At 38.6% G+C, this 21,271-nt stretch overlaps 1 protein-coding gene across 1 annotated transcript; it reads left to right on the top strand.

Annotated features, from left to right (window-relative positions):
• The first annotated feature begins 920 nt into the window (after positions 1 to 920).
• LOC129263561 (double-stranded RNA-specific adenosine deaminase-like) lies at positions 921 to 13,982 on the top strand. Its single transcript, XM_054901466.2, has 9 exons — positions 921 to 2,493; positions 2,893 to 3,170; positions 4,561 to 4,717; positions 5,949 to 6,123; positions 6,600 to 6,693; positions 7,104 to 7,375; positions 9,118 to 9,300; positions 10,153 to 10,399; positions 12,527 to 13,982. The coding sequence occupies exons 1-9, from the start codon at positions 937 to 939 to the stop codon at positions 12,759 to 12,761; spliced, it is 3,198 nt and encodes a 1,065-aa protein (XP_054757441.2). The 5' UTR covers positions 921 to 936; the 3' UTR covers positions 12,762 to 13,982.
• The last annotated feature ends 7,289 nt before the right edge of the window (positions 13,983 to 21,271 follow it).

Here is a 21,271-nt window from a genome sequence, read left to right as displayed (position 1 = left end):
TGAAATTTTGATATCATGTCAGAGAGACTCTTGATATATTTCTGATTTATAATAATGATTTAAGATTATTCTTAAAATGACAAGAGTTCCTGTAATTTTAACTATAATTAAATGATTTTTTTTAAACATAAATCTGGTCATTTTAAATTGAAATCTATTAATGGCCCCTCTGACAAACATTAGAAATCACAAGCATGTCTATGCGATCATTCACTGGATGTTTCCATATCTCCTCAAAATTGGCAAAATTGAATTAACAATTTTAGGGATTTTCATTGACATCTAATTTCTAAACAATGAAAGCTTAATCCATGTCAGAAATTGGAAGTAGGGATGATGCTATCGCACTATGTTTCAGGCACTGTGTTTTCTAGGCAAGCTACTCTTGTGTGTATTCATTATGGTTTCATACATACGCTCTTCAGTAGCCCAGTAGACACTCCTACTTACATCTGAATTCATTTCTGAGTGCATGCTTTCCATTTCATGTATTATTCATGTGATTCATCTTGACAGTCATGTACCAAATCTATATGATGTATCAGTTGGTTTTGACTCCTAGTATTATTTAGATATATACGTTGCTGAGAAATGGCTCAGCAACATTATTTTATTCACAGTTCATGTATGATGAAATAGATTGGCCAATTCGATATGATACTCATGCATTTATATCAACAAGCTTAATGTTAAAATATTTTATTCGTTAAACATGTATCAACTTTTGGGAACAATAAAAAAAGAACCAATTAGATTAAAAAATCCTGTTGTAGGAAAAATAGTTGCATATTAATTTTTGTTTGAATGTATGTTAAATGATAACTATATGATTCATATATTCTTTAGCATTAATCACTGTTTGGGAGAATAAGGGTTTTGTTTATTTATTCATACATTTTTTTTGTGTGTGTCTTACAGGGTTCTTCTAAGCGAAAAATGGGCTCAAATACAGAACTGGCCAACAGCATCCTCAATAAATTAAAAGAAAGCAATGGTTCCATGGAAACTCTTGAATTGGCTCGATCGCTGGGAAGGCGTTCTCGCAAGGACGTTAACCCGACGCTGTACCGGATGCAAAAGAACGGCCTTATCTTGAAGGTGTCCGCGTCACCTCCAAAATGGGGCTTAAAACACGAGGTGACTGTTGGCCCTCTGCATGGTGCGACCGCAGAGGATGGGGACAATCGGCAGGAGGCGGAAGAAACGGGGGAGGAAGCCCTTTCTGGTGGCAGCGGTGGGATCGACAGAGAGGATGTCGGGGAAACGGAAGTCATGGAGGAAGGGAGCGGAGGTGACGTTCCTGCCGCAGAGCCTTTGGGTCGTCCTGTTAATCATTCCACACCCATAGACGCAGGTCGGCTTTTCCCTCCGAATCACTCCGGGTACAACGGGACACATCCTCTGCCCGGCGTTGACCCCATGGCTTCGCCAACCAACAATTCCAGCTCGAGCGATGATTCAGAAACAGCCGAGCAACCTGTCATGTTTGCAAAACCACCACCTCCACCACACGAACTGCAACAAAGCTTCTCAAAGCCATACACGCCAAATGGCATGGACCACAGGTTACTGGTGGCATTGAACGAAAAAGTAGAATCTATCCATTCCAATGATCTTGCCAAACAGCTTGGTTACCGCACCAAGAAGGAGATCAACCCAACTTTGTTTAGTATGCAAAAGAAAGGACTTGTAAGAAAAGTGTGTGAGTCTCCCCCTATGTGGGTCATCACCCAGTACGGGAGACAGATTCTCGAGACTGATCAGCAGCAGCAGCAAAGTGCAGAACAGGCACAACCAAAACCGAGTCAGTTTCCAGGGATGGTGAGTCCTCCCGTGCCAGGCATTGCTCCTCAGATGGTAAACATGGGACCACAGATGGAGCAGTTCCAGGGAACTCCTGGACATCCATTCCCGCACATCCCTCAGAGTCCTCAACCACTCCTTAATACCAACGACGACAGACAGTCCATCCATAATGAAAGAGTCAATCTCCAAGCAGCAATCAATGCCGGGATACCGCCAGAATTTGCCACGTTAATGTTTGCCTCTCCGGACATGGAGATGAAGGTTTTGTGTGCATTGAGCAATCAACAGACTCAAGGAACTCTTGAGATAGTCCATAATGTAGGTCTCAACAGAGGCAAGGCCAAAGATGTGAATCCTTCGCTCTATGGGCTTGCCAAACGGGGATACATCACTAAAGTCACGGACAGTCCTCCAACCTGGCACATCAACGAGAAAGGCGTCGACCTCATCACCAAGGAGAAAAAGCCATTAGAAATGAACGGCGCCACCAAACCGATGGAGATTCCAAACCATGTCAACCTGGTGACAGGGGCACCCGGAGTTCTCATGTCACAGCCAATGGGGGCGCCGAACCATCAGAGTGGCATGCTTCCTCCTGATCCTCGGTCTCTTCTGCAGAGTTGGGATCAAGGAAGACAAGGTCCTGGCTTTATCCCAGTATCTTTTACACCAACCATTCCTACTCAGGTATGTACCATTCCTATCCTTGGCAAGTTGCAGAAAGAGTTGCATCTAAATGCAACTGTAAAAATATCAAGGGCAACTTTGTCTGCAATGGGCCCATTCCTACAGTACTTCCTCTTAAAGATTGGGTGTTTTATCTATTAAAGTATGAGGTATGGTGCATTGCAAGAGACTTGCGATCAAATTAGGGCATGATTTCCAGCCTTTCCATCTTTTGTTTTCACAAATGTATATTCAATGGGATGAGCGATTAACTATTGAATCATGGTCAGTTATTCTTTAGGAGAACATACATGTAATATTTCAGATCCAACATGTAAATATCTTATGCTCACAAGGTATACTGTATAATTCAGGAAAAGTAAATTCATTTGAATAAAAAAAACCTTTCATTTTACACAGGTTGCCCCCATCCGAGCTACCACCATGCCTTACATGCCCCCGAATTCCTTTGCAAACCAAGTCAACAGCACCCCTATCCCAGCATCGCCAGCTCCCCAGCCACAGTCTTCCCACAATGCACCAGCCATCGGGTCGTCGACAGGTCAGGCAATCAACAACGAGATGTTTGCTGCTATCAATAAGAACCCTGTGAGTGCGTTGACGGAGTATGCCCAGGCCAGGCATCTACCGGTTTCAATAGATCTTCTTCAGCAGTCTGGACCACCGCATAATCCAAGGTGAGTACTGGAAGGGGTAACAGCATAAATCGGTAGGGGTGCATGGGGATAAAGATGGGCGTAGGATTTGCAAGTTACATACTGGAGAGGGATTGTGGAGCAGTGTGGATATCAGACCCACTTACTGTCTGGGAACACTAAAAATGGCCCAGCCCCGTAGCTAGAGTTTTCAGTGAGGGGCATGATCGATTTCTGAAAAATTTGACAAGCAAAAAAAAGGGTTAACGGTCCAATCTCTTGGCTTGATCCCCAAAAAACTGTTTTCCTCCCTGGATTTTCTTGCTTTGGAAATTTTAACAGATTCGAATGAACCCTCCGACACCCCTTTGCTATGGGATTGTGGCCCCAGACGAATATATTTGATTTAATGAACTATTTCAGAAATTATTCCCATTCAGTTATGAATGATTTCTTAAATTTCCTATGAGCGGATATTTTGAACTTTTACTGTCAGAGATAATGAGATGGGTCACATAATAGGGTAATATAGGAGCGCCTTGAGCACCTAGCAAGGTGGATATGTGCGCTATACAAATCCTATATTATTATTTTGTTATAAAGGGTTACAACTCTTTGCCATAATGGCAACTTGTCTGGTAACAGGGTTCAGCAGCTAATCATAATGTGTTTGAATCCCACCATGGCCTACATGTAGCGTCCTTTGGCAAGGCGTCAATCCACAATTTGCCACTCTCCACCCAGGAGTTAAATGGGTACCCGATAGGATTCGAAAGCCTATGTATATGTAGTATGCCTAGCAATTGAGTCTTGGAACTCTTGTTGGAATGCTCCCCAGGGAGTGGAGAAGGTGCATACATTGTACGCGGGCATGCCAGGATTCGATGACCGGGGTAATAACATATTTGTATATAAGCGCTGAGAGATGTCGTTCCGCTGTATTAAGTGCTATGTAAAAGCAGATTATTGTTGTTATTATAATCAAGTTTCTATGGTTACCATATTGGCAAAAGTACAATATTAGTTGTAAGTCTTTATGAAACTGGCCCAAGGTGTTTTGTTAGTGCTCGTCTTAATAGACAATATGAAAAGGTTTCTTTCTTGCAGTATACAAGGGATCAGCCTAGACAGGCCAATGGCTTATTGCTGATCCCCCACATCCGCTGCTACTTAATGTTATTCACTCTTATCTGTCCACTTTTTTACAATTGATTTATCGTGTATTTTTTTCCCTCTTTGTTTCTATTGTGTATATTTGTATGAATATGTTTTTATATTGTATCTGTTATTTGAATGTTTTTATAAAAGATGTTAAATAAATGAAACTGAAACTAAAAAGTTATATGAGAAAAGTTTATCTTGAGCTACCGTACATGTAACTGTGAATTGGCATACATGTATATTGATAAAACCATTTCCCTTTGAATAACAGGTTTGTCTTTGCTGCCTGCGTTGGAGGAAGAAGGTTCCAGCACGTCACGAGTCGGAGCAAGAAGGATGGAAGGAGAGAAGCGGCTGATATGGCCCTCCGTACTTTGGTAGCAGAGGGTTCCCTGCAACCCAAGCTAACACCAATGCCAGTTGTCTCGGTAAGATATTTCTTTATTAACTTTACTTTTAGGAGGGAGGATGTTCCATGAAAGATGTCGGCACTGACTGGATTATCAGTTCTGATCATTTCAGTGAAATCCTTTGTTTTGATTGGCTGAGAAGCACTGGTCTCTGACTGTTACTATGGTAACTGTTGGAGCTGACAATGACAGTCTTTGGTATGACTGGGCCAGGGATCAAACCCCCGTCCAGACCAAATCTAAGTACCCCCCCCCCCCGGAATGTGGCCCGCTTGTTATTTTGAGCTTGTACCAAAATATACCAAAAGCCTAATAAACATATCAGTGGATAAGGGGCCTGTTTCACAAAACTTGTTATAATAACCAATTTGCAATAACAGTTTAAAGCTATTGAAATCCTTTAATTTGATTGGCTGGCTGTAAACTTGTTATAGCAAATATGTATTTGTTATTATAACAAGTCTTCATGAAACGGGACAAAGAACGGTTACTACACTCTACTCGAGCTCATTCTTTTAGTTGGAACTGTACAAATGAAAATCCACTAAACTTGTATTATTAGGCATGAAGCATTCAAAACGGCGAGGCTGTCTTTAACATGGAATAATGTAACAACATCCAATTATGTGAAACCTGTGATGTGTTCCTCATTGTGCATTTGAAAATAGCATATAAGTGCTCACTTCCTGTTTGATATATAATATATCACTTTAATGAGCTACATGTTGTTTTGACATGCAATTTAATTTTTTAATACAGAGCACAGACACTCAACAATGAATCACTGCTATATTTTTGCTGGGAGAATTGAACTTGTACGTGTATATCGATCTATCCAATCTGTAGGAAATGCATGAAGGATGATTGGCAATTTTGCCTTCGTAACAGTCAAACTTGCCCCTAAAATGAGCAAAATGGAATGCTTTTGGCAACCATCTTTTCTGAAGAACTTTGCCTAAAGATCTGCCCTAAACAACATTCAAGAATATTGGGAAAATCAATATTCTACATAAAGCAGAATTATGATATTCGCTCTTACAACATGATTGCAAGATGAGCAAAAAAGTAGCCCGTGAAACAAAAGAAGTAGCCCCAAAAATTCAGCAATTGCCAAAATGTGTCAAAAATAGCCCCTAAATTTTTTAATCATATCCTACCCTGTCATTGAAAATGCACTCTTTTTTTTAATTGAATAGCAAAATGGCATTATTTGATGGTTGTGTATGATTTTTCTTCCTTTACTCCCTAGACTTCATCCAATGGGGAAACAACATTCTTTGACCGTATTGCTGCCTTAAGTCATCAAACGTTCAACTCGCTGGCTGCAAGCATCCCTGACTCAATCAGCGGAAGGAAAGTCCTCGCCGCTCTAATCATGAAACGAGGCGAGGAGGACGAAGGAACGGTTATAAGTTTAGGAACAGGTAATTTAATGGTTGGTATGATTGAGATGGTGGTGGTGTTGGTGATAGAGGAGGATGACAGTGATGATGGAGATAGTGATAATGGTGGTGGTGGTGATGATGATGATGATGATGATGATGATGATGGTGATGGCGATGATGGTGATGGAAATGATGACAATGGTGATGATGATGATGGTGATGATGATGATGATGATGGTGATGACGATGATGGTGATGGTAATGATGATGATGATGGTGATGATGATGTAGTTGATGATGATGATGGTGGTGTTAGTGATTTGATGATAATGATGGTGATGATGATGGTGCTTAATTACATTGTCTGTTCTTCATGGGATAACAAGGATATTCCACTATTAGTTTCAAAATTGCACTCATCTATGACCTTTAAATATTCAATATGTCATGGGATATTTCTGCTATCCCATCCTGATCCATGCAATATAATATAATATTCTACCTGTCTTCTACAGGCAATCGGTGTGTGACAGGAGACAAGCTTAGCATGGAAGGACGAACGGTCAATGACTCCCATGCTGAGATTATCACCAGAAGGGCTTTCTTGAGGTGAGAAACTAACACAGAAATGCTAATGTGGGACAGTGTATTGATATTGCTTGGAGAAATATCTGAGATTCAATGGAATTCTGTGCTTATTTTGCTCATTTCTCAGCAAATACACATTTTCTTCCAGAGCCATTTGGCAATCTTTTTATTCATACATACAAATACTTTGGTGGTAATTTCATCTGATTCTGTTTGAACTCTTTTTTGAGATTATTACCACAACTGCATTTAACTTTAACCTGGAGATAATGTCCCTGTAAATTTTGTTCACAAGGAATGCATATTAAGTAATTAATATAAATTTATCTGTGGCTCTAATTTCCATTCTTCTAGTATTTTGCTTTATATAATGCTGTGATTCAGGCTAATGAAAAGCAGTGTAAAAAGTAACGTTTGTGTTTGTCCTCTAGGTATCTGTACAATCAGCTCCAAACCTACGCCAAGACACCCAACGAAACCATCCTTACTCAGGGAAGCAACGGGAAGCTCCGCCTCCTTTCAGAAGTGACCCTTCACCTCTACATTAGCACCGCCCCCTGCGGAGACGGGGCGCAGTTCTCTCGGACCGACGCCGGGGAGAACGAAGAGGGTCCAGAAGGGATTGATTTCTGCGGCTTTGCCAAACATCTACCAACGTTTGGTAAAACCAGTCAGGGATTGCTCAGAACGAAGATGGAACAAGGTAATAAATGACTAGACTTTAGGGAAATAGCACAAATATTGCCTGATATTAACCCTATAAGCACTGGGGAGACATGATGGCCCCCCCACCCTCGACACTTCGCATGATATTTCCGTGACGCAAAAAGATGGTGCCGCAAAAGAATTCTCGCGCAACTTCTGATACCAAATTTGCGACATACGGGTAAAGCATTGCGACACCACATGACTTTTTAGGAGACAATGTCATGCCGAAAATGGCTCATTTTTATACTTTGTGTACAAAGTCTATGGGAGATGAAATTCATAAAAGGGTGATTATTTGTTGGTCTAATTGGTCTGCTGAATTTAGGGTTTAATTTAGTTGTTAAATGGTCTGTAATAGTTTCCATTGAAAAAAAAACAATGAAAAACACAAGATAAAAAAAGAAAGAATTACATACATAAGAAATTCTCAAAAGAAAGAAATACATAAGGAAAAATGAACTTTTGCAATTTTTCTGTGTGGAAAACTTTAACTTAGTTTACTAATAAGATGAAAATTTGAAGTGAAATTGGGTGAGATGAGTAGGGGGGGGGGGGATGGGCATCATGCCCCCCCCCCCCCCAGTCCTCGATACATCTCAAATAGCCCAGTCCTTTCAGGGTTAACCCACACAGTACCCAGGCGTAAGATTGAACAAGGTGATAATGTTGTAATAATGACTGGACGTAAGGGAGATAGCACCTGTATAGCCCCCAGATTAATCCACACAATACGAAGACATAAATTTATCTGATTTATAAGGTTTTGCCTAAGATCTTTACCTCATATGTAATGTATTTTGCTTTGAAGAAGTAGCATACATTATAAGTTGATCTTAGCTCTGCTATCCATAGCTTTTCTAAACGATACCAACGTTTGGCAAAACCAGACAGGGATTGCTGAGAACAATGCTGGAAAAGGCTAATAGTGATATTATATTGTCTGGCATTTAAGGAGATGGCATTTTATACCCGAAACAGAACCATCTGTTTGGCAAAACAATCATGGAGTACTCAGAACCAAGACGAACCATAATCAAAATAAAAGTGACGTGATAATGACTTTACTTGAGTGCATAATATTGCCCAGATTAACCAACACAATCCCAGATCTGCTTGTACATGTATTTCATTTTTTTCTCACCTGCATAGCAGAGTGAGACGATAGGCGCCGCTTTTCCGACGGCGGTGGCGGCGTCAAAATCAAATCTTAACTGAAGGTTAAGTTTTTTAAATGACAGCATAACTTATAAAGTATATGGACCTAGTTGTGGACATAGGGGTAATCAAGTATCACTGACAGGTCTTACATGTAGGTCACATAATCAAGGTCAAATGTCATTTAGGGTCAATGAATGTATTATTGTATTATTATATGAATGGTGTTTTTGTGAAAAATTATTTTATAGTAGTTTTCAAAGTTAGCACTGCTGCTATATTGAATTGCGTGATGCAGGTGAGACAGCCAGAGGCGCTCTTATTGTTACATGGCTTTGCATCTTTTTCATATAATTTATATGGCAAAATCAAGAATCAAAATAGTAAAAATACACTGATAAATCTTGTCAGCCAATGCTAGATGCTTACAAATTCAGAAAAAAAGAACGTGGGAATTGATGATTTAACGACCTAGGTATGCTATTCAAGTGTTCCACTGTTCACGTGTCAGCTAATATTCCATAAATTACTTCTGCTGCCCCACCCATTGAATATCATGTTGGTTTTGTCTTTGATTGCTAGGAGAAGGCACTATTCCCGTAAACACCCGTGAATCTGTACAGACGTGGGATGGCATCATGAGAGGGGAGAGGCTGCGGACAATGTCATGCAGTGATAAAGTAGCCAGTTGGAACATGCTCGGTCTACAGGGGGCGCTGTTGTCTCATTTCATTGAGCCTATCTACTTGAGTTCAATATCATTAGGTAATGATCCATTTTTAGTGAAGTTTTATCCTAGTAGGCCCAAAGGGGGAAAGGAGGGGGGGGGGGGTGATTTGAAAGATGATCATAAATGATTGGACTAATATAAGAAATTCTTTTACAAAATCAACTTTTTTCTTTGCATGCTAAATCGATGTTGAAGGGATAACAAGAACCATAATTGTTCTTTTGACATTTCCTTTGAATACTGCTTTCCCTATTGCACCATTAATAAAGATTTTTTTAGATAATGACCAATAGTTATTTTGTAGAAGGCACGTCAGGAGAATTCTAGCTACATGTATCACTTAGCTTTGCTGTTACAAATATGATGAAGAAAAAACTATTACACTTATTGAATTCAAATGTATAAAAGTGCAATTTTGCAACCTTTGTGTGTAAATGAGTAAAGACTGTAGTCAATCACTCATTCAATTTCAAGATTTTAAACAGCTTTCTTCAACCTTGATAAATAACTCAAATCCATTTTTTGGCCGCCTTATTGTGTATTATAAAGCAGAGTGGTTGAAGGCATGATCAAAGATCTTTTACATACATGTATCTATCACCATATCCGTGTGTCTTGGTTCAGTTGGTAGAGCGTTTCTATGACTGGGAGGCTGGCAGTTCAAGCCCCGGTCGCATCAGCCTAAAAGACGTCAGAAGATGGGAGTTGCTGCTGTCCTGTTTGGCATTCTGGGATTTAAGGGATAGAGAAACGTTGGCTTGCACTGCATAGTGGCTGCCGGGCCCACGATCGATCGGGCAAAATGAATTTTGGGGTATTTCTAATTCAGGTTTCCATTTCGAACAATAAAATCTGGATTTCATTTCATTTATTTTCTATATCTATAGGTTCATTATACCATCATGGCCACCTCGCGAGGGCGGTCTGCTGCCGGGTCTCGTCCGCCCACGACAGCTTCACCCCGACGGAGCTGGATAACTTATCTCTCCCTGCCGAGTACCATGTTAATCATCCCCAGCTTGGGTGTGTAAGAGCCATAGATCCACCAAGGGGTACAGAGAAGACCAAGTCGTTGAGTATAAACTGGTATAAGGGGTGCGAGAAACCGGAGGTGACAGATGGGACCAAAGGAAGGTGAGTTGTGACTTATGAAAATCTCCTCCTTTTTTTCGTTTGGATTTCAAAATCCGTTCCATGACACTTGCTCTGGCAACAATTGCTCCTCTCTAAATTCTACACACTAATCGAATGACCAACCTCTAGCGTCCTTTGGCCACCCGTTAATCGACACTTTGCCACTCTCGACCGGGTACCCATTTAGCTAAATGGGTACACGGTCGGATTTGTAGCTTGTAGCTTGACCAGTAAAATACTTCCATCCTTGGTACTCATTTCATTTTATGCCTAAGTCTACCAGACAGTTTACTAACATGATACGCGTACTCATACATTTTGCGCACAGATTGAATCAAACATTGCACGTTATTTGACTAAACCTTAAGACGTCATGATGGTTATTAGTAAGTATTTTGCTTAAATTTGGCTTGATAAAGTAAATTACTTGGATGTGATCTGAAGTTTTAGCATTTTGCTTAGCCAAGTTAAATGCTAAGTTAAATACTTTTAAAATCAATACTAAAGCCACATTTAAACCTTCACGGAAGCAACACGGATCATCCCGAATCAATCAGTCATCCGTGTACAGTCTGGGTTACCATGTGAACACTGGCTACTCATCCGGCGCCATCCTTGGTGTACCGGCAATTCCGGGAGAAAAATTGAACATGTTCAATTTTTCATCCAGGAGAACACGGACGGATAATCATCCCATTCGCCCATTCGTTTAGCCACCTTGTACATCCTTGTAGCTACCGAATGCATCCGGAAGCTCCCTGTAGGAACCAGGAGGTCCTTGTTGATACCATCTTTATCTGGGGTCTAAATTTGCCCATTGTTTGCATACATGAACAGTATTCCTTGTTCATGGCCATGTATGTGTACGCTACAGAGGTGGCAAAAAGGAAAGAAACTTAAATCTTGCCCAATGCTCTAGAGATATCCCAGTATAGACCGTAAGCCTCTGTGAAGGTCTGTGTCAGGACCCAGTAACATCCGTGTATTCCGTGTTGACTCCCGGTAGCGTATCAAACATATCCCTAGTGCTACCTTGTCCATCCTTGAAGAAAACCCTACTTTCCCATACATTCCCTTGTAAATACCCAGTTAAATCCGTATTCACTCCGGCAATACTAGAAGAATATCAATTTGGCCTCTCGGATCACCATGGACTGAGATCGGTGATGATCCGTGTTGCATCCTTGAAGGTGTAAAAGGGGCTTAGAATTGAATGCTGACCCTGATGATCTGTAAAGACTGGTCCATGCAATGGGGAATTTAGGGAAACCAAACTTTAAGTATTTATAGACAGTTGGTCATTCAGACAAATGATTTCAGAAAGGTCTAGTGGTTATGACTCTCGCCTTTGAAACGGAGGGTCGTGAGTTCGAATCCCAGCCATGGTGTTTTTTTTTCCTTCAGCAAGAAATTGATCCACATTGTGCTGCACTCAACCGAAGTGAGGTGAATTGTAAGCAGGTGGATTAATTCCTTGAATGCACCTAGTGCCTCTAAGCAGCTCAAGCTAAAGCGGGGTACATGTATAGTGTGCAGTCGAATAAGCAGCTGATACTGAGCTAGATAATATTGCCTCATAATAGAGTATCGAAGTGTGACGTCAGTTGCCATGGTGTCATGTTGGGCTGGTTCAAAATAGAGTCGCAGCTGACGATTGTCTGTACACATTTGTATCTGCAAATGACATTGGCTCATCTGAAATATGGGTTGATAGCAGTCATTTTCTCCTATGAGAAACACACTTTCATTCGGGGAAGTTCATTTGTTTAGAACCAGGCTGCCATAACACCATAGCAATCATCGCTATATATCTAAGTGCCGCATACTATTACCTGGCTTTAGCATGGCCCCTCTTTCCGGGCGCTCGAGCATTCAAGGAATTCCTTCCTACCGGGTACCCATTTACTACACCTGGGTGGAGAGTGGCAAATGTTGATAAACGCCTTGCCAAAGGACAGGAGTGCTGCAGTGAGATCCGAACCCTGAACCTTGCGGTTCAAAGTCATGAGACTTATCCACTGAGCCACGCCACCTCTACATAAATGCTGTATATCATATAGGTCAATGAAGCAGGTTTGATGGATTATTTTCTAATCTCTTCTTCTCCTATCCTTCTGTATGTCATAGAATCCAGGGCGTTCTTCACTCGCAGCTATGCAAGGCTGAGATGTTTAGTGAGTACCAGCAGACGTGCCGACTCTTTGACCGATGTGACCTCCTGGATGCCAGGACCTACCACGATGCTAAGCTCAGCGCCGAGAGCTATCATTCCGCCAAGAAGTATCTGAAATGCATCCTGAACCAGGCTAACTACGGCTCCTGGATGGAAAAACCCATCGAAGAGGAGCTCTTTGCCAACTGAATGATCTTTCAACTTTGACCCCAAACTATGGATAAACTGATCAAAGGAGAGCTCTTTGCCAACTGAATGATCTTTCAACTTTCACCCCAAACTATATAGAAACTGATCAAACAAGAGCTCTTTAATTGCCTAGTGAACTTTCAAATTTGTCCTTAAACAATGGAGAAACTGATCGAAGGAGAGCTCTTTTCCAACTGAACCCAGCCAATCGGAGAGGAGCTGTTCATTGCCAAGGGAATTTTAAACTTTGTCCCCAAAACGATGGAGAAAATAATCGAAGAAGAGCTCTTTAATAATTGCCTACTGGCTTTCATATATGACCCCATTGAATTGGAGAGGAGCTGTTTGCCGACAGAACCTTCAACTCTTTAACCCCAATCAACGGAGAAACTGATCGAAGAAGAGCTGTTTGCCAACTGAACTTAACACTTTGACCCCAGCCAATTGGAGAGGAGCTGTTTGCCTACTGAATTTTCAACTTTGACCCAAGACGATGCAGAAACCGATCGAACAGAAGCTTTTTCCAGATGACCTTTCAACTCTGACCTCAACTGCAGTGAGCAGAGTCGTGCAAAATATGCCATTTTTGTAGCAGTTTTCATGTACATGTACAAATCCATATGGACAAAATTTGCCATTTTGTATCCGTTTTCATGTGCGAATCCACATGGAGAAATCTTAATGGACAAGATTTTTTTTTTCCAGTTGTTCCTCAAGAGAGCTGCAAAATGGCTACAAAACTGGTCGGAGTAACCCAACAGAAGGAGAGCCATTTGCCAATCGCAACTTTCAACTTTGATTTACTGTGCATCAACTCATATTGGGTCAAGTATTTTCCAATCGATGTCTCAACTCTGGCCTGATTTCATGTACTGTTGATATTTTATTTGTTTATTTGATTGTGTTTGTTTCACTTATTTTATTTCAAAATGAAAATCCTGTCCCCTCTTTTGCTGGATGAATTCAGGACATTGTTTTTATGAAGATAAGTTACTACCATCCAGCTAATTTTTACTTGTTAACATCATGACCTAAGATACTGCGTTTCTTAACTCTTTTTTGTTCAGTAATGAACAATGAAAATACCCTGGTTAGACCGAATTAGGATATTTTACTGTGATATTCGCTTTTTATTTTTGAAGGAACATGGCATTGCCAAATATATAAGGCCTTGGCGTGTGTTTGCTTGCTCTTAAAGATCGCTTCATACTGAAATCACTTATGTTGATACCTTTAGCAAATTTACAAACGTTCTATTTATCAGAATGTAAAACAAATAATGTTTTGATTTACATTCTGATGTATCATACAAGATTTTATTTACCTTTGACAACTCAGAAACCAGAGTGCAATGTATGTTATTTGAGATTATTTTTTGAAAACCCATTGTTCTTATATATGTGATGTATATTCACTTTCATCTCATACAAGATAAAGATATATAAGAGGCCCGGATAAGAGGCCATGATGATATCCATTCTAACCTCTTAGAACTGTACCCTAACTTGTCTAAAGGCCACTCCTTACGACCAGACTGGTCTACGACTGCTCTGCGACTGAGTGAGGGGACATGAACCGCAAGGTAGTCATAATTGCCTCGACACCGCACACCTTGCGATCTGACTATGCTTCTGTCTGCGACTCATGCATGCGCTTTTTGCTTTTTGCCATAGCAACTGAGAAAATCATGCTTACTATTGCATATGCGTGTTGCATATCATGTACGTGTCACGGCTCTGCTGTCTGATTGGCTGGAAGTTGGCTTGAGCTTGCGATCCAGTTGTAAGGATTCGACAAGTCAAATCCTTACGATTTTCCCTGCCATTTGTCAATGACCGGCCCGCGACTCTCAAGCCGACAAGAGCTGTGACGTCACATTTCCCTCCACCCAGTCGCATACCAGTCGTAGACCAGTTGGGTTGTATGGTCTGCGGTGGCCTTAAGATGAAGTCTACATATATTGGGTTAGATTCTATGGAATATGTCTGTTATAGCATAATCCGCTTGTTGGTTAACAAAACCATAAACAATTCATCTTCCTTGCCAAGATAAATGTGAGACCAAATTCTAAATAAGTCTTACTTTATATTATTGCCAACTTTTCCTATTAGGAAAAAGGTTATCCTTTAAAACCTTTCCCTATTCCTATTACTCGACCCTCAAAACCTATATGATGAATTTTAGGTTCCTTGTCTCTTTGTAACCTTTTTTGTGGAGGTAAAGAAAAACATATAATTTCTCAAAGAGATTTTCTAATTTGATTGTTAATGATTGTCATGTTTTGTTTCTGCGATGGACAATGCTTAACTACGTTATCAGTCATTAATCAGTCTCAATTGCTCTCTATAAAAAAAAAACTTGTTTCCTTTCAAAGTGAGAGTGAAACCATTTTTCGCGAGATCGCAAAGTGGCAATTTGCAATTCAGAGTTGAAATATATTTCACAATGGAATAAAATAATACCATGCAAGTTAAATTGATACACTGTTTCCCTGAAGTTAACACTGCTAACTTTGTTGGACTATATGGAGTATTAACATACAGCAGACTTCCAGCTTTGACTCACACACACACATACACAAATAACACAATAGTGATGTGTGCATAACATTGTTCAGCGTACACACAAAGCTTTTTTTTTACAACAAATTGTTGAATTGGCATAGTTTACACGAAACCCCTTGTAAGGTTGCACCAGTTACTGTGGTACAGGAGGGATTATGTCATTGGCAGGAAAAGAGTTAAGTTCATGGATTTCAGTTGTATGTGGCATGTTATTGAGATGTGAGATGATATGAAAACACTTAGATATTACTTCCTGTTTGGAACAAAATCAAATCCTGTTTCACAGAATTTGATACGCAGACACTTTCCGAGGCTGTTATGTATTACATTTTCAACTAGAAAGCAATATTACTTCCTTTTATAATAATCTAGCTTACATGTAAATGGATTACTCTGTAGTTGGAACTAATTAGACACCTAAATAGAGGTCTGTATTGCATCTTATCAGGATCCATGCTGTGATTATTATACTCGCTTATAGAGCGCTTATCACTTACTTTATCAGAAGTCTCTAAGCGCTCGACAGGATTGCAGTACCCCAGCTCAAGCAGTGCACCTGTTATGAGATTCAGCATTTCAAGGAATAAATTCCTATCAGGTACCCATTATTCACCTCACCTGGGCCCCGTCTTACAAAGAGTTACGATTAATCCGATCAATCGCAACTATGGACGGCCAGGAACATCAACATGTATGATGCATGTTTGTTCAAAATATTTTCTAACTATGATGTATATTCATGCATTCATTGTTTTCTTGAAAATTCAATGTGCTTCTCTTTGTTTACAAAGGACATTGTGCACATTTCCTATAGAAAAAATTATGACACTGATGGATTTCCGTAGGGCTACGATTGATTGGATCAATCGTATCTCTTTGTAAGACGGGGGCCCTGGATTGAGTGCAGTACATTGTGGGTAAAGTTCTTGCTGATGGAAATAACAACATGGCAGGGATTCGAACCCACATCCCTCTGATTGAAGAGCAATAGTCAGAACAACTAGACCATGACGTCCATAGGAGAGGGTTGTCTGCCCTTCCTTAATCCAATAGACGGGGGTTATTTCTGCCCCCCCCCTGCCTTTAGGAGAGGGCTGCCCTCCCCCCTCCGCCAACAATAGGTTTATTTTCAATCGGTCTAATGCCAATTCATCCAATTACCAACTCGTCCACTATCATTTGGTCTACCATCAGTTCTTCCACAATCCACATGCTCTAATTGCCATCTCGTCTATTCACCATTTCGTCTAATAACCAGTTGGTCCAATAGCCATTTAGTCCATATACCATTTTGTCTAATTGGACTAAGTGTTTATAGGGTGAAACGAATGAAAATAAAATGGATATTAGACCAACTGGTTATGAAACGCAATGGCCATAGACGAACCGGTGATTAGACAAAGTGATGATTGGACCAAATGGTTATTGGACCAAATGGTTGTTACACAAAATGTTGATGGACGGAATGGCATTATACTAAATGAAGGTAGACCATGTGGTGAGTGGACGAGTTAGCAGTAGACGAATAGGCAATTTACCCAATAGAAGAGAGATGTATCCCGCTATATAAAGGCACTTGGCACATTTCAGTTATGCTGCATCAGCCTTTGATGTGTCTGTGATGTGAAATGGAAGGATTAGCAATGAAAGATGCATGTAGGATTCCTCTATGCCAAGTGTGAGAAGAGTTGCGATAGCTTGCGATCTTATATTTGTAAATTGAGGTTTGATAGAGTGTTGGCACAATAGCTCTTCTTCATGATCATCCATATAATCATTCTCACCAATATATATATATATATATATATATATATATCATTTTCATTTCCATCTTCATCATCTTCAAGACAATTGTCATTAAATTCTACATCATGATCATCACTATCATCAATATCACTGATAATTGTCGTAAAATTCATCATCATTATTATGTTGTCATATCGACCATCATCATCTTCATTGTCATCGTCATCATCATCACCATGCATCACCATCATCACCATCATCACAATCATCATCATCATCACAATCATCATCATCGTCATCATTATCATCTTCATCATCATCATCATCATCATCATCATCACAACCATCATCATCTTCATCATCATCAATATCATCATCATCATCATCATCATCATTACCATCATCATCAATAACAACAACAACAAAACTTCATGAGGATTTGATTTATCTTTCATGAATCATGTCTTTTTCTATTATTTCAAACTCCACATTGGATAATAATAATAATCCATATTTTGTTATTATATCATAAATGCTTTCCTGTTTTATGTTCCGGGCATGTGCATATATGTATATCTTTTTAAAATCTCTGTATAGGCCTACTTTACGTAGAGAACGGACAATAGTATTTATGTACAGAGAAAAATTGTTACCACGATGCAGTATTCATTTTGTTTTTATTGTTTTTGTTTCTTTCTTAAATAGATCTTATAAATGTAATTACTCCAGTTCAAATTAATTGCATAATTATGTTTACTATTGATTTGTGCATATCTTTTTGAAAATGTAAGGTGTTCTGACTTATAATCTTAAAATAGTTTTTTGTTGAATTTTGCTAGTTTTGAGGCCAAAATGTAAGAATCAATACTGTATCATACATAGCTTCTTCAACTTACCCTTGACATCATACATGTATAACTAGGTTTATGATAAATTCAATATGTCATGCTTGACTCACCTATTTTATCCTTTTGTTTCAAGAATAGCTGTTAGAATTTTTTTTTATGGAACCAAACATCTCTTTTTAAAAGTCTAAATCTAATTTGGTACTTAAATATTTTGCCACGATCTATTTCTATAGTTGTTACCTTAGAGTATGGAGTTAGACAAAAGATGGCTTGCTATTCTGGGAGCATATGCATACTGCAGTTGATGCCTGGCTTGCCAGATCTGTTATCTTTTAAAGATCTTTCAAGAAATATGCCCCCTTTGAAAGGTACTTTTTTTTTCTAGTGGAAGAATATTAGATATCATTGTTTTTCTAATCTGCTTTCATATGCTCACTTTGTTGCAAAGTGCAGTAATGACTGATGGTTGTGTACTAATTTGGTCAGACACCATGCACATAGTTTAATTGAGGAGGAGGAGGAGGGGGGAGGAGGAGGAGGAGAAGGAGCAGAAAAGAAGGAGAAGGAGAAGAAGGAGGAGGAGGAGGAGAAGGAGCAGAAAAGAAGAAGAAGAAGAAGAAGGAGGAGGAGGAGGAGGAGAAGGAGGAGAAGAAGGAGAAGAAGAAGAAGAGAAGGAGGAGAAGGAGAAGAAGAAGAAGAAAAAGAATAAGAAGAAAAGAAGAAGAAGAAAAAGAATAAGAAGAAAAGAAGAAGAAGAAGAAGAAGAAGGAGGAGAAGGAGAAGGAGAAGAAAGGAAGAGAAAGAATGAAGATGCATGAAGAAATAAAACAGCGAAATTTAAATGATTCAAATCATTTTTTCTTAATTTGCCACAAGACTATGCAATTTGTTTTTCTCTCTGAAATGTTTTCTGAAATGTTTCATCTTATTTCAATAATTAAAAACAAAATTATTGTTTCTAGTTAAGTATTAAATATTTCTTGTGTGGAATCTATCAATTTATTACCCATCGTAATCCAAGATATTGTTTGTATATCAATTCTTCATACCATTTAGATATGAGGAGATAATCCCCAATTTCACGCAAAGCAGGTGATCATAATTAATTTTGGTAGTACACCCAATTGTTGATGCCATGTGTGGGTGTAGGAATCTACAGGCAGAGAAAATATTTCAATTTATACAACATATGGCTTTAAACAACCTTTCATATGTATAGGTGCTGCATAGTTCCCCAACAAACTAGTGTTTGTAAAAGTAAGGTCTTCACCGAGTGAAAAGGATGTCATTTCAATGTGATTTTAGTTAGGCCTATAATTTAGTGTCAATTTAACAAGAGGCTTGAATTCTTATTTCAAGTTAAACAATGAATATTGTAATGTCTATATTTGCTGCATTTGTTTCACAAATAGGGAGATCTATATTTATGACTTGGAGTGATCAATATATTGTGATTAAATTTGATTATATATTTGATTATATTTGAACATTTGCAATGGAGCTTTGTTCCTTTGCGTTCTAATCACATATATTTTTATCAGTGAATATTTTACAGGGTACACGATAGATTTAAATGAAATCAATTAGTGTGTGTGGTAGAGTCCAAATATTCTCGCCCAGTTGTCACTTTAATCGACAATGGCCCGTATTCTGAAGTCGGGATTAACTTAAACTCGGGTTTAAAGTTGTGGTTTAAGTATGGATAGCCAATTGTTACATAAATCACTAATGGTAGAGATATCATATTTCAGCTCATTTCGCTATCAAACCATTTATAATTGTCTAGGAAGTATAAATAGATGATTGTCTTCACCATTGATGAATCGGGAAAGAGCACAGTAAACATAAGAAACATACAACTTAATAAAAATGTTGACGCTTTTGGCTCCCCATAATTTTAGCACAGAGTTAGACCATGGTCTAAGTTAAACCTGACTTCAGAATACGGGCCATTATGTTTGAATACTGTACTTAAAGGGATCAATCTGCTTTTATTCAATATGATAACCCTTAGGTGATTATTTGCTTTATATTTCACATTGAGGAAAGTTTGATTGTAGAAAGAAATGGGAGAACATTGGTGTTGGTATTACATAAACTGCAACTCATATGTATACCATATCTGAATATCTGGGGCCTGTCTTACAAAGAGTTGCGATCGATCCAATCAATCGTAACTCTATGGAAATCCATCCATGTCCTAATTTTTTCTACAGGAAATTTGCAAAATGTCCTGTGTAAACAACGGAGAACACCCCAAATTATCAAATCAATGAATTTATGGATACACATTTATATCTAGAAATTTTTTTGAACAAACATGCATTTTACATGTATATGTTGACTTTGCTGGCTTTCCATAGTTGTGATTGATTGGATCAATCGCAACTCTTTGTAAGACGGGGCCCAGAATTAAAGAATTTCAGGCAACTAAACATGTGAATTAAAAGGCCATAGTCTCACTTTATGTTTATAGGATGGATATTTTATCATAAAGAAATGTTGTGGCTTTCATAACTAAATATTGGACAATGTTAATATTTTCGCTTATTGAGATGAGTATAACAGACCTCGAAAAAAGATATTACTTTAGAACCCTACACTTAAATAATGATGAATATTTTATGCGTGTAGCTTCTATACAGAACTCACCCTTACAGTACACATAAGTATTCATATTAAATGTAAATCATTTATTACACAAAATAATGATGTAATACTATCTATTTTGAAAATAGTTAAATGTAACATTAATCATGGTAATTACCTCTATTTACTAGCTAGTCCCTTGTGAATTTTTTTAATGAAGATTTAACCAATGATATTTTTGTGTTTCTGTAAAGTAAACAAATCACTGTTTGCAAACAATATCAATGCTTAAAGGTACTATTTAATATTCAATAGTAAAAAATATACTATGTTTAGTAGTAGAAGTAGCTTTCAAACAAGTGCAGGGTTTTGAAATATGCATTGATATGCATTCTTATGCATCTAGTGCACGTAGTTGTTATTGTTTGTTTTGTAGATTTTGTTTTTAAAAATTTCTTAGGCTTGAAGTATCTGCAGAATTGTGGAGAAACATTTGATTTGCAAATTGAATTAGTCTGTCTTTTAGCAAGATGTGTTTTTTTTCAAAAAAGGTCATTGACCTTTTTTCTTTCCAATCAGGCAATAGTAGTTGTTATTGGGATATATATTGCTATTCATTACACATAGAATCTTTGAAATAAATTGGATAGTACCTTTAAATGATACTGTGTATGATGAATATATATGCAAGTACTAGTAATCATGAACCAATCTATAATGTTGTATTTTGTGAATAATGATGTGTTTTTTGGAGGATATTTAT

The sequence above is a fragment of the Lytechinus pictus genome, chromosome 6 (assembly GCF_037042905.1).
Source record: "Lytechinus pictus isolate F3 Inbred chromosome 6, Lp3.0, whole genome shotgun sequence".
NCBI lineage: Eukaryota > Metazoa > Echinodermata > Echinoidea > Temnopleuroida > Toxopneustidae > Lytechinus > Lytechinus pictus.
The sequence above is the reverse complement of the archived record's forward strand: the minus strand, read 5'-3'. Positions and strand labels throughout refer to the sequence as shown.